General features: G+C 45.1%; 2 protein-coding genes across 2 annotated transcripts in view; both read left to right on the forward strand.

Moving 5' to 3' along the window:
* LOC120581195 (protocadherin gamma-A3-like) overlaps window positions 1-13,182 on the forward strand; it is a 142,910-nt gene that overhangs the window by 42,152 nt on the left and 87,576 nt on the right. The gene's annotated exons all lie outside the window — the stretch shown is intronic.
* Window positions 1,234-3,697, forward strand: LOC120581459 (protocadherin gamma-B4-like). Its single transcript, XM_039836378.1, has one exon. The coding sequence runs from the start codon at window positions 1,268-1,270 to the stop codon at window positions 3,680-3,682; it is 2,415 nt and encodes an 804-aa protein (XP_039692312.1). The 5' UTR covers window positions 1,234-1,267; the 3' UTR covers window positions 3,683-3,697.

The raw sequence follows: 13,182 nt of genomic DNA on the forward strand, positions 1-13,182 counted from the left end.
AGTGTTAAAAGGACTTTTTTCCTAGCATAGTGTTGTGTTTGGTGATATTTTTCATATAAATATATAAATATGCAACAGTGCGAGTATATTTCATATATTTTGCAGTGTTCAGGTGTACAGTCACTTGAGGAGAAGACAATGTTACTGATACTTTGTGAGGCAGGAATGCAGTTATTGCATATTTTGAAAAAGAAAATCCCTTCCCCAATTTGTTAGATACTTAAAAATATTTTTTAAACAAAGACGAGAAATTGTCGCAACGTTTTTGGAACAATTGCCTTCATTCGAGGTCATCATGGGATGTTATATAAGCACAGAAATAGGCGTCAGTGCCTCAGTGGAGTCGACCATGGTTAGGGACTTTGTGTTGCAAGGAAAAATATTATTCCCCTGGTAACTTAGAGGAATGATGTTACATTTCATAATCAGAAAAATAATTGTGCAATGGAAAGGAGCAGAATAGGCTAACTCTTCTGGCTACATCATTTCCTTGACTGAAATATGAAAATCAGGTAATATTACTATAAATAAAACACTGAAACTATTTCAAATAAGAGAAATATTTGGAGATAAGTATAAATTGTTGTCTTTTAAAGACAATTACTGATGCTTTCTGAAAAAAATTTGAAATAAATCAGCACGGAAGTACCCAAAAAAAAAGAAAAACGAGGGGAAAAGAAACTAGGAAAGAAGCATAAAGCTTTATTCAATGTATTGCTAATCAGTAAGTATTCAAAATTACTGTACCCTGAGATCATTTACCAAGTCTCTGTATAGTCATCTTTCTGTTACTAGTGCGGATTTGAAGATTGGGGAACAATTATGTCAACGTATAGAGTTTATGTATTAAATCTATGTGATTTCCATAAAACCTGGAAAATTGGGATAATGACGTTTCTACTGGTGCGAGTTAAACATTATTAAATACATAGACTAAAAGTTGTTTGGTCAGGCAAGAGACTATAATTATTGTAGCTGGTTAGGCTGAAGCAGCAGAGGCTGCAGTTTCCTAGTGCGGTCTCTGGGCGCCGCTGTTGGCCAGAGTGATAAACTCGGCACCGGCGATCGCCTCGCGCAGCCGCAGAGCACTTTACCCAACTCAGACCCGCTCAAGCAAGCCTTTACACCGCTTCCTCCTCTGGAAAAGAAGAAAGCCTGACCCCGTGCAAAAACTAAAGCCTGTTCCGAGCTCCCGACATCTGCAACGCAGGGATTATTTGTCATCCACGCCTCCAGGCCGGTGAGCAAGCTGAGGGGAGCAAGAAGGATGGGGAGCGGCGCTGGGGACAGGGGCTGGGCTGAGAGACGGCCAGTGCTCTTTCTCTTCCTGCTGTCTTTGTTCTGCCCGGCGGCGCTTTCTGAGCAGATCCGCTACAAGATCCCCGAGGAACTGCCCGAGGGCTCCGTGGTGGGGAACCTCGCCAAGGACCTGGGACTCAGTGTCGGCGAGTTACCGACTCGAAAACTGCGCATCAGTTCAGAGAAGCCTTATTTCAGTGTGAGCTCAGAGCGCGGGGAGTTACTTGTGAGCAGTAGAGTGGACCGGGAGCAGATATGCGGGAAGAAGCCGGCTTGTGCGCTGGAATTTGAGGCTGTTGCTGAAAATCCATTGAACTTTTATCACGTGAATGTGGAGATCGAGGATATTAATGACCACACGCCAAAATTCATGCAAAATTCCTTTGAGCTGCAAATAAGTGAGTCCACAAAGCCTGAGGCACGATTTATCTTAGGATCTGCCCATGATGCAGATATTGGCACCAACTCACTACAGAATTACCAACTCAGTCCCAATGATCATTTCATACTCGTGAATAAAGAGAAATTAGATGGTAGTAAATACCCTGAACTAGTACTGAAGAAGCCTTTAGACAGGGAAGAGCAGAAGTCCTACCACTTGACCTTGACTGCTTCGGACTGCGGGGATCCATCCCTAAGCAGCACCGCTCAGATACAGATCCTAGTGTCTGATGCCAATGATAATCCCCCAGTATTCAGCCAAGAGCGATACAGGGTGGGCCTTTTGGAAAAAGTGTTCCCAGGCACCACTGTGCTTCAAGTGATGGCCACCGACCAGGATGAGGGTGTCAATGCCGAGATCACCTTCTCTTTCACTGAAGCAGGCCAGATCACCCAGTTTGACCTGAATTCTAATACCGGAGAAATTACTATTCGAAATACATTAGATTTTGAGGAAGTCAAGGAATATTCTATTGTGGTGGAAGCAAGGGATGGTGGAGGACTGGTTGCACAATGTACTGTGGAGATAGAAGTCCTAGATGTAAATGACAACGTCCCAGAAGTGATATTCCAATCTCTACCAGACCTTATTATGGAAGACACCAGGTTAGGAACATACATTGCTTTACTCAAAATCCGTGACGAGGATTCCGGACACAACGGAGAAGTTATTTGTAAATTAGAAGGGGGTGTTCCATTTAAATTACTCACTTCTTCAAGAAACACGTATAAATTAGTGACAGCTGGAGTTCTAGACCGCGAGCAAACTCCTGAGTACAATGTCACCATCACAGCCACCGACAAAGGCAAGCCGCCCCTCTCCTCCAGCTCAAGCATCACCCTGCACATCGGCGATGTAAACGACAATGCGCCGGGTTTTGAAGAGGCCTTCTACGTGGTCCACGTGGCCGAGAACAACCCACCCGGGGCATCTATCGCCCAAGTCAGTGCTTCCGACCCGGACCTGGGACCCAACGGCCAAGTCTCCTACTCCATCGTGGCCAGCGACCTGGAGCCGCGGGCGCTGTCGTCCTACGTGTCCGTGAGCGCGCAGAGCGGCGTGGTGTTCGCGCAGCGCGCCTTCGACCACGAGCAGCTGCGCGCCTTCGAGCTGACGCTGCAGGCCCGCGACCAGGGCTCGCCCGCGCTCAGCGCCAACGTGAGCCTGCGCGTGTTGGTGGGCGACCGCAACGACAACGCGCCTAGGGTGCTGTACCCGACGCTGGGGCCCGACGGCTCGGCGCTCTTCGACACGGTGCCGCGCGCCGCGCAGCCCGGCTACCTGGTCACCAAGGTGGTGGCGGTGGACGCGGACTCGGGACACAACGCCTGGCTGTCCTACCACGTGCTGCAGGCCAGCGAGCCCGGACTGTTCAGCTTGGGGCTGCGCACGGGAGAGGTGCGCACGGCGCGCGCTTTGGGCGACAGGGACGCTGCCCGCCAGCGCCTGTTGGTCGCTGTGCGCGATGGGGGACAGCCACCCCTCTCGGCCACCGCCACGCTGCACCTGATTTTCGCAGACAGCCTACAGGAGGCTCTGCCAGACTTCAGTGACCGCGCCGAGCCCTCTGACCCCCAGGCTGAGCTACAGTTTTACCTAGTGGTGGCCTTGGCCCTGATTTCAGTGCTCTTCCTCCTCGCGGTGATTCTGGCGGTTGCGCTGCGCCTCAGACGCTCCTCCAGCCCCACCACCTGGGGCTGCTTGCGGCCTGGTCTTTGTGTCAAGTCTGGACCCGTGGTTCTCCCCAGCTATAACGAAGGGACTTTACCTTATTCCTACAATCTGCGCGTTGCCCATGCTGGAAAGACAGAGTTTAATTTTCTAAAATGTAACGAACAGTTGAGTTCAGGACAAGATAAACTTTGCCCTGAATCGTCTGGGGCCTTATTTCCATTTTGTAATTCCAGTGAGTCGACTTCCCATCAGGTGAGTTTTCTTTAAGCATAACCTGCTTCTTGTGGTTTATCCAGTTCTCCATATTTACAGGGAAACATACAATGTTCAGATTTAAAAGTTGTCTTAAGAAAGTTGTAGCCAGTCAGAAAGCTGTCATACCATCCTTCAAGGGAGGTTGAAGTAGGAGCAATTATTTGTGTTTTAGGGATGTCTTACCAGGCTCAGATTTACAAAGCAGTGAGGGTGAAGTTTTATCTACAAAGGGAAATGTTTAACCATGCTATAAGCTCTGTCACAAAAGCTAATGAGATTTTTCTCTTTATTTTTGTCATTTAATAGATGATTTTTTTATTCAACTGGGACATGCTATAAATGTAAAAGTAGGCAAACATTTAAGTAAACATTTAAAGAAAAAAATTTAAGCTAAAATTATTTTTCTTAACCTATTTTTACTGTTTTCGTTTCCATACTAATCTGATGTTTTCTCTTTTATATTTACTTCCTTTTGCTTCAAAATCACCTAGAATATACATCTTAACCTGCATTTTATGTAGATGGACCCGTTGTAATTGTATGCAATGTACTGTGTGAGTGTTGTGTGTAAAATGGTTTGACTTAGCAGTAGGTCCATTTTGCTCACCATAAGATTAAAACATGTTCTCCCTACTTACACCATAGGTTTTTCAGGATTAACCTGCACTGAAGCTTTTTCTGTCAGCTCTTCCCATCAAAGAAAAGACAATATTTGACCTGTCTTTTTGCAGCCTTAAACTGACATAGCTAGATGTCTTCTAGTCATTCTGCTATCTTTAGGATAAAAGATAGTTGAATTCTTCAAATTTTAGACAAAATTGCTAATCTGATGTGCATACAAGTATATAAAAAAAGATGATAATACATTGTTTCAGCCTTTTGCTAGATTTTCCTTACTAACTGCTTTAGTTCATGGCCACTTTACAAACTGTTGGAAAATAAAAAGAGATATCTTTTTATACTGGCATTTTTAACTCCTTAGTGATAATCATGTGTTCCTTACTTTTTTGTGGTTCTTTTGCTTTAAGGTACTAATAAAGGTGAGAATAACTTTAGAACACATGTCTACCTTAGGAAGATAATTAAGTCTGCTTTAAAGTGTAATCATCTCTTATTGGTAGAAAAATGGGAAATAGATTTACTTTTCATTGTAAATTTATTTGTACCTTTCAAGTGTTTTCGATTCAAATGGAAAAAATTAAATAAAATAGCCAAATAGCATAATCTCTAATAAAACTTGAAAGTAAAAGCACTTAAACTGTTAAAATTTTACAATATTAATTTGAAAATTTTATCTATGTACAATTTAAAAGACTTTCTAAAGAAAATTAAAAACAATAACTAAAGTAAGCTTATTATAATGATTAATTAGTTTAAACCAAGTAAAATAATTTCTTAGTCAATCATCTTTAATAGGTCTGTATTAGTCTATAAGTGAATTTCTAGTGACAAATGGAGTTCTTACTTATTTGACAATATATATTGAAGACATTTACAATAAATCTTAGAGCATAACAAGAAATAAAAGTTTAATAATTTTTAAAAGAGTAAATGTATTCCAGAAATATGAATAATTTAATATGAAGCTAACCCATAAATCTGATCATTTGTAATACTTTGTAAGACTTTAACCTTATTGCATCCCATGATTCTTGGCAATTTTTAAATATGAATTCAGGTACAGATTAAATAAATGCAAAACGAACTAAAAAGCAAATAGTATTTTTTTCCCAATAATCTAGCATACAGTATTACAAATCTAAGTAGGTGCAGTAACTGTTCAGGACTCTAAGCGCCGCTGTTCACCTAATTTGGAGATAAATATAACCGAACGCCGTCCGGATACTCAGGGCTCCCACCTCACAAAGACCCGCAGATCCCACAAACGAACTGCAGGGCTGCAGCGAAACTCCGTCCCAAAATTTGGGACCCCCTAGCTTTCGACAGATTGATCTCCATAGCTGCAGCAGAAAGGTAAACAAGAAACGTATGTCCAGTGAAGATTCTAAGTGGATTCCGTAACAAGAGAACAATGGCCGCTCCCAAGAATTACCGAGGACGCAGCGAACTGGTCCTGCTGTGCGTGCTTCTGGGCACGCTGTGGGAGATCGGGGAGGGACAGATCCACTACTCAGTGCCAGAAGAGAGCGACAAAGGATCCTTCGTGGGTAACATCTCTAAAGACCTGGGGCTGGAGTCACAAGAGCTGGCGAAGCACGGAGTCCGCATCGTCTCCAGAGGTAGGACTCAGCTCTTTGCTCTGAACCGGAGGGGCGGCAGCTTAGTCACCGCAGGCAGGATAGACCGGGAGGAGCTCTGCGCTCAGAGCGCACCTTGCCTTGTAAATATAAACATCCTGGTTGAGGATAGAGGAAAACTTTTTGGGATAGAAATAGAAATCACTGATATCAATGATAATAACCCAAAATTCCAGGCGGAAAATGTGGAAGTAAAGATTAACGAAATCACTGCGCCTGGCACACGTTATCCACTCCCAGAGGCTGTTGACCCGGATGTGGGCTTGAATTCCCTGCAGAACTACCAGCTCAGCCCCGATCACCACTTCTCCCTGGATGTGCAAACTGGAGACGACGGGACTATCACCCCAGAGCTGGTGCTGGAGCGCGCCCTGGACCGCGAGGAAGAGGCTGCTCACCACCTGGTCCTCATCGCCTCCGACGGCGGCGAGCCGCGTCGCTCCAGCACAGTGCACATCCAAGTGACAGTATTGGATACGAACGACAACGCCCCGGTTTTTACTCAGCCGATTTACCGAGTGACAGTCCCAGAGAATGTGCCCCTGGGCACCCGGCTGCTTACTGTAAGAGCTAGCGACCCAGATGAGGGAGCCAACGGGGAAGTGACATATAAATTCTGGAAAATTAGTGAGAAACAATCTCCGTTATTCCAGCTTGATGAAAATACTGGGGAAATATCAACAGCAAAGAGTCTAGATTATGAAGAATGTGCATTTTTTGAAATGGAAATACAAGCTGAAGATGTGGGGGCACTCATGGGGAGGACCAAAGTGCTCATTTCGGTAGAAGATGTAAATGACAATAGACCTGAAGTGATTGTCACATCTTTGTTTAGCCCAGTCTTGGAAAATACTCATCCAGGAACAGTAATTGCCTTCTTGAATGTACATGACCGAGACTCTGGAAAGAATGGTCAAGTTGTCTGTTACATACGTGATAATTTGCCTTTTCGATTAGAAAAGTCAATAGATAATTATTATAGATTGGTAACATGGACATATTTGGACCGAGAAAAGACCTCAGTGTACAATATCACAGTGATGGCCTCAGATCTAGGAACTCCGCCTTTATCTACTGAAACTCATATCGCCTTGCATGTGGCAGACACCAACGACAATCCACCCTCATTCCCTCATGCCTCCTACTCAGCCTATATCCCAGAGAACAACCCCAGAGGCGCCTCAATCTTCTCTGTGACTGCCTATGACCCGGACAGTAGCAAGAACGCCCAGGTCACTTACTCTGTGACCGAGGATATCATCATGGGGGCACCTATGTCCTCGTATGTCTCCATCAATTCTGACACTGGTGTGCTGTATGCACTGCGCTCCTTTGACTATGAGCAGATCCAAGACTTACAGCTACTGGTGACTGCCAGGGACAGTGGGGACCCTCCACTCAGCAGCAATGTGTCACTGAGTCTGTTTGTGCTGGACCAGAATGACAACGTCCCTGAAATCCTGTACCCCTCGCTCCCCAATGATGGTTCCACTGGTGTAGAGCTAGCACCCCGCTCTGCGGAACCTGGCTATCTGGTGACCAAGGTGGTGGCAGTGGACAGAGACTCAGGCCAGAATGCCTGGCTGTCCTACCGTCTGCTCAAGGCCAGCGAGCCAGGGCTCTTCACCGTGGGGCTGCACACGGGTGAGGTGCGCACGGCGCGGGCCCTGCTGGACAGAGACACCCTCAAGCAGAGCCTGGTGGTGGCCGTCCAGGACCATGGCCAGCCTCCTCTCTCCGCCACTGTTTCGCTCACTGTAGCATTGGCCCACAACATTCCAGATGTCCTGGCTGACCTGAGCAACATCAGAAACCCCACCAGCTCTAATGACTCGGACCTAACGTTGTACTTGGTGGTGGCTGTGGCTGTTGTCTCCTGCGTCTTCCTCGCCTTTGTTGTTGTGCTACTGGCTCTCAGACTATGGCGGTGGCACAAGTCAAATCTGCTTCAGGCTTCGGGCGGCGGGTTGGTGGGTCTGCCAGGCTCAAGCTTTGTAGGTGTGGAGGGAGTACAAGCCTTCCTGCAGACCTATTCCCATGAGGTTTCCCTCACTGCAGACTCAGGAAAGAGTCACCTGATCTTCCCACAGCCCAACTATGCGGACACACTCATCAGCCATGACAGCTGTGAGAAAAGTGATTCTTTGTTAACATCCATAGAATTTCATGAAGGTAAGGATGACACTACTTCTGTTCAGGTGAGTTCAGTTTTTTGTTTATATTTATTTCTAAGAGGAATTATTTTTAAATAAATTTATGTTTCGAAACATGTTTTGAAGAAAGTTTAAAATATTATTTAAGATATACCACAAAGTTTAAGGTTTACTTTAGTGGTGATACTGTAAAATTGAGTCCTAATCATCATGGTTTGTTTCATTTGCTTTCAAAGACTTGAACAAGGTTGTTTAAATGTGAACTCTCAACCCCTTAAAGCCTTCCACATTTTACTATAATTATCACTTATCACTTATTCACTTAAGAAATAGTTACTCAACCACATAAGGTAAGTTTGTTTATATGTATGTATGTATGCATGTATGTATGTATATGTATACATATGTGTGTATATATATACACATATATATTCCTAAGTTAGAACTGAGGGAAAATTATCGAGACTTCTAACTCCTTAGATTAGATTACTAGAAGTAAAATTTTTAGAATTATATTTAGAGTTCAGACCTAAAACTGGGCTTTCTAAGATTCTTTCACTTTAAACCTCTTTTCTGAGCCTCATGTCTGCTTTAATACCCTTAAAAAGCTTTAATGATTCTTATATTTCAAAACGTGAACTTATTTTAAAGGATAGATCTGATCCTGGTGGTAGGTGAGACTGGTCTCTAAATGTTGAGTTTGTGTGTCAGTGGTCACCCAGGGCTCATACCAAAGGAGTAGTAGTGGAATCTAAAGTCTAAAGCTATTGCCTCTCCCCCCCCCCCCCAGAAAAACAGATTTGTAGTAAAATGTCATTTTAAACTGTTGAAGGTGACTTTTGTAAAATACAGAAGAACATGTTTGAGTAAAGTTCCAAAGAGCTGCTTTGGTGATGCAGCCTTGTGAAATGTGCTGTATTCTCATGGTAAGAGAGTCTGAGAATGTTAGTTTATGAACAGAAGTTTCATGTTCATAAATTTTAAACAAGCTAATTAATTCAACTAAAAATTACTCCATCTGGACTGTGTGTGTGTTTTCCGTATTCCTTGTTATAGCTTTTCAATAAAGCTAACCTCTGTTTTATTATCAGGTGACACTTTGCAATTTTAAAATGTATGTGGAAAGTTGCCCTGACAGGAAAGAAAATCCTTACTCTTGCTCAAAATATTCACTTATTGTCAAAAATTTTTTAACAAATAAAGTAAAATAATTAGAACAAATATCACTATAATAAGTAAATTTATTTAAATAAAACCACCATGAGCTCAAATACTCTAATTCCAAAGTCATTCATTCAGTGTAAAATAGGTCCATAGATAAGGAAGTAATGCAGCCTACTAGAATATCCCTTTGTGACTTTATATGGAAGAATAAACATTCCCCTAATGACTTTTAAGAATGAGTTATGTACTATATTGAGTGTGACATAAGCCAAGTAATTTTGGGATATGAAGAAGAGGATAGAGTAAATCATGCCTTGGCTACATCATAGGGACAGTTTTCTTTTGAACGATTGAATACTTCTTAAGGTAGTTGGAAGAGTAAAATATTATTTTTATAAAGAAAGTGTTATAGGGGAAGAAATGTTTGAGCATTACTACAAAATTGCACAATTTTACAAGACAGTTTTCAACAGTATGGATGTTCTCTAATATGTTATATGAAACAGCATTAATTATGTAGAAATGTTGAGGAAAACAAGAATCAAAAGAAGTTTAGAAATTATTTCACGTCATAGCTAATGAAGAGGATGAATTTTTGAAATCGGTAGATGATAAACTCTCTGAAGGCAATACCTGTGTCTTATTCATTATCGTATCACCAATGACAAGGGCAGTACATAGCACAAGGCAAGAGTTCCATGTATGTTTGTTGAATGGTGAAATGAATGTACCAATATATGTAGGTGTGTATAAAAATCCAACATGATATGTCTAATAATTTGGAAACAAGAAAAAGATACCTTAAAGGAAGACTTATAATTTAAGATATTAAATATATTAACATAAAAACATAGCTTGTTCAGTTAGGCACACGATTATTACTGTAGCTGGTTGGACTGAAGCAGCAGAGGCTGCAGTTTCCTAGTGCGGTCTCTGGGCGCCGCTGTTGGCCAGAGTGATAAACTCGGCACCGGCGATCGCCTCGCGCAACCGCAGAGCTCTTTACCCAACTCAGACGCGCTAAAGCAAGCCTTTACACCGCTTCCTCCTCTGGAAAAGAAGAAAGCCTGACCCCGTGCAAAAACTAAAGCCTGTTCGGAGCTCCCGACATCTGCAACGCAGGGATTATTTGTCATCCACGCCTCCAGGCCGGTGAGCAAGCTGAGGGGAGCAAGAAGGATGGGGAGCGGCGCTGGGGACAGGGGCTGGGCTGAGAGACGGCCAGTGCTCTTTCTCTTCCTGCTGTCTTTGTTCTGCCCGGCGGCGCTCTCTGAGCAGATCCGCTACAAGATCCCCGAGGAACTGCCCGAGGGCTCCGTGGTGGGGAACCTCGCCAAGGACCTGGGACTCAGTGTCGGCGAGTTACCGACTCGAAAACTGCGCATCAGTTCAGAGAAGCCTTATTTCAGTGTGAGCTCAGAGCGCGGGGAGTTACTTGTGAGCAGTAGAGTGGACCGGGAGCAGATATGCGGGAAGAAGCCGGCTTGTGCGCTGGAATTTGAGGCTGTTGCTGAAAATCCATTGAACTTTTATCACGTGAATGTGGAGATCGAGGATATTAATGACCACACGCCAAAATTCATGCAAAATTCCTTTGAGCTGCAAATAAGTGAGTCCACACTGCCTGGCATGCGATTTATATTAGAAGTAGCGGAAGATGCAGATATTGGCTTAAACTCTCTCCAGAATTATAAACTCTCTCTTAGCTCTAGTTTCTCATTGATAAATAAGGAGAAACAAGATGGTAGCAAATACCCGGAACTGATATTGGAGAAACCTTTAGACCGGGAACAACTAAGTTATCATAATTTGATCCTCACTGCCTTGGACGGCGGAGATCCACCGCTAAGCGGCACCACTGAGCTCCGGGTCCAGGTCACTGATGCCAATGATAATCCTCCTATCTTCAACCAGGACATATACAGAGTCAGCCTTCGAGAAAACGTGCCCCTAGGCACCACTGTGCTGCAGGTGTCAGCCACCGACCTGGACGAGGGCGTCAACTCAGAAATCACTTATTCATTCTACAGGACCGGGCAAGTCTTCCGTCTGAATTCAAAGAGCGGAGCAATTACCACTTTAAGGACACTGGATTTCGAAGAAATCAAGGAATATTCTATTGTGGTGGAAGGAAGGGATGGTGGAGGACTGGTTGCACAATGTACAGTTGAAATTAACATTCAAGATGAAAATGACAACAGCCCGGAAATTGCAATCCATTCTCTACCAGAAAGGATTCTGGAAAACGCAGTGCCGAGAACACTAATTGCTTTGATCAGAGTAAACGACCGAGATTCCGGGGAGAATGGGGAGGTATATTGTCGATTAGACGGTGATGTACCTTTTCAGATAATCTCTTCGTCTAAAAATTCATATAAGTTGGTAACAGACGGGACCCTGGACCGGGAACAGACCCCGGAGTACAACGTCACCATCACAGCCACCGACAAAGGCAAGCCGCCCCTCTCCTCCAGCATTACCATCACCCTGCACATCACCGACGTCAACGACAACGCTCCGGTTTTCCAGCAGTCAGCCTACCTGGTCCATGTGCCAGAAAACAATCCGCCCGGGGCCTCTATAGCGCAAGTCAGCGCCTCCGACCCCGACCTGGGACCCAACAGCTACATCTCCTACTCCATTGTGGCCAGCGACCTGGAGCCGCGGGCGCTGTCGTCCTACGTGTCCGTGAGCGCGCAGAGCGGAGTGCTGTTCGCGCAGCGCGCCTTCGACCACGAGCAGCTGCGCGCCTTCGAGCTGACGCTGCAGGCCCGCGACCAGGGCTCGCCCGCGCTCAGCGCCAACGTGAGCCTGCGCGTGTTGGTGGGCGACCGCAACGACAACGCGCCTAGGGTGCTGTACCCGACGCTGGGGCCCGACGGCTCGGCGCTCTTCGACACGGTGCCGCGCGCCGCGCAGCCCGGCTACCTGGTCACCAAGGTGGTGGCGGTGGACGCGGACTCGGGACACAACGCCTGGCTGTCCTACCACGTGCTGCAGGCCAGCGAGCCCGGACTGTTCAGCTTGGGGCTGCGCACGGGAGAGGTGCGCACGGCGCGTGCTTTGAGCGACAGGGACGCTGCCCGCCAGCGCCTGCTGGTCGCTGTGCGCGATGGAGGACAGCCACCCCTCTCGGCCACCGCCACGCTGCACCTGATTTTCGCAGACAGCCTACAGGAGGCTCTGCCAGACTTCAGTGACCGCGCCGAGCCCTCTGACCCCCAGGCTGAGCTACAGTTTTACCTAGTGGTGGCCTTAGCCCTGATTTCAGTGCTCTTCCTCCTCGCGGTGATTCTGGCGGTTGCGCTGCGCCTCAGACGCTCCTCCAGCCCCACCACCTGGGGCTGCTTGCGGCCTGGTCTTTGTGTCAAGTCTGGACCCGTGGTTCTCCCCAGCTATAACGAAGGGACTTTACCTTATTCCTACAATCTGCGCGTTGCCCATGCTGGAAAGACAGAGTTTAATTTTCTAAAATGTAACGAACAGTTGAGTTCAGGACAAGATAAACTTTGCGCTGAATCGTCTGGGGCCTTATTTCCATTTTGTAATTCCAGTGAGTCAACTTCCCATCCTGAAACACTAACAGCGGTGAGTTGCATTTAAGTGCCTCGTCCTTTTCATTATCTACCCAACTTTCCATATTTATATGAAAATATATTACACTTCTAAGTATAATGAGTTGTCTTACGGATATTTAACCTGTCAGAAAACTATCCTTCCGTTCTTCAATGGGATGGTGAATTGGGGGGTGTCATACATATTTATGTGCCATAAAATACAGTTATCTTACCAAGTTTGGATTTACAAAGTAGTGAGAGTGTGCTCTTTGCTTCACAGCAAAAGTGTTGTACAAATTCCTTGCCTTTTTTCAAAGCTACTTAAGTTTAATCATTGTCTCATTCTTTAATTTATTTAAATTTTTATTATATGTAAGTAA

This window comes from Pteropus medius, unplaced genomic scaffold, assembly GCF_902729225.1.
Source record: "Pteropus medius unplaced genomic scaffold, Ma_sr-lr_union100, whole genome shotgun sequence".
NCBI classification, from domain to species: domain Eukaryota; kingdom Metazoa; phylum Chordata; class Mammalia; order Chiroptera; family Pteropodidae; genus Pteropus; species Pteropus medius.

Bases quoted from the DNA above. Each gene is read 5' to 3' on its own strand.
- LOC120581459 (XM_039836378.1), top strand. From the start codon at position 1,268: ATGGGGAGCGGCGCTGGGGACAGGGGCTGGGCTGAGAGACGGCCAGTG.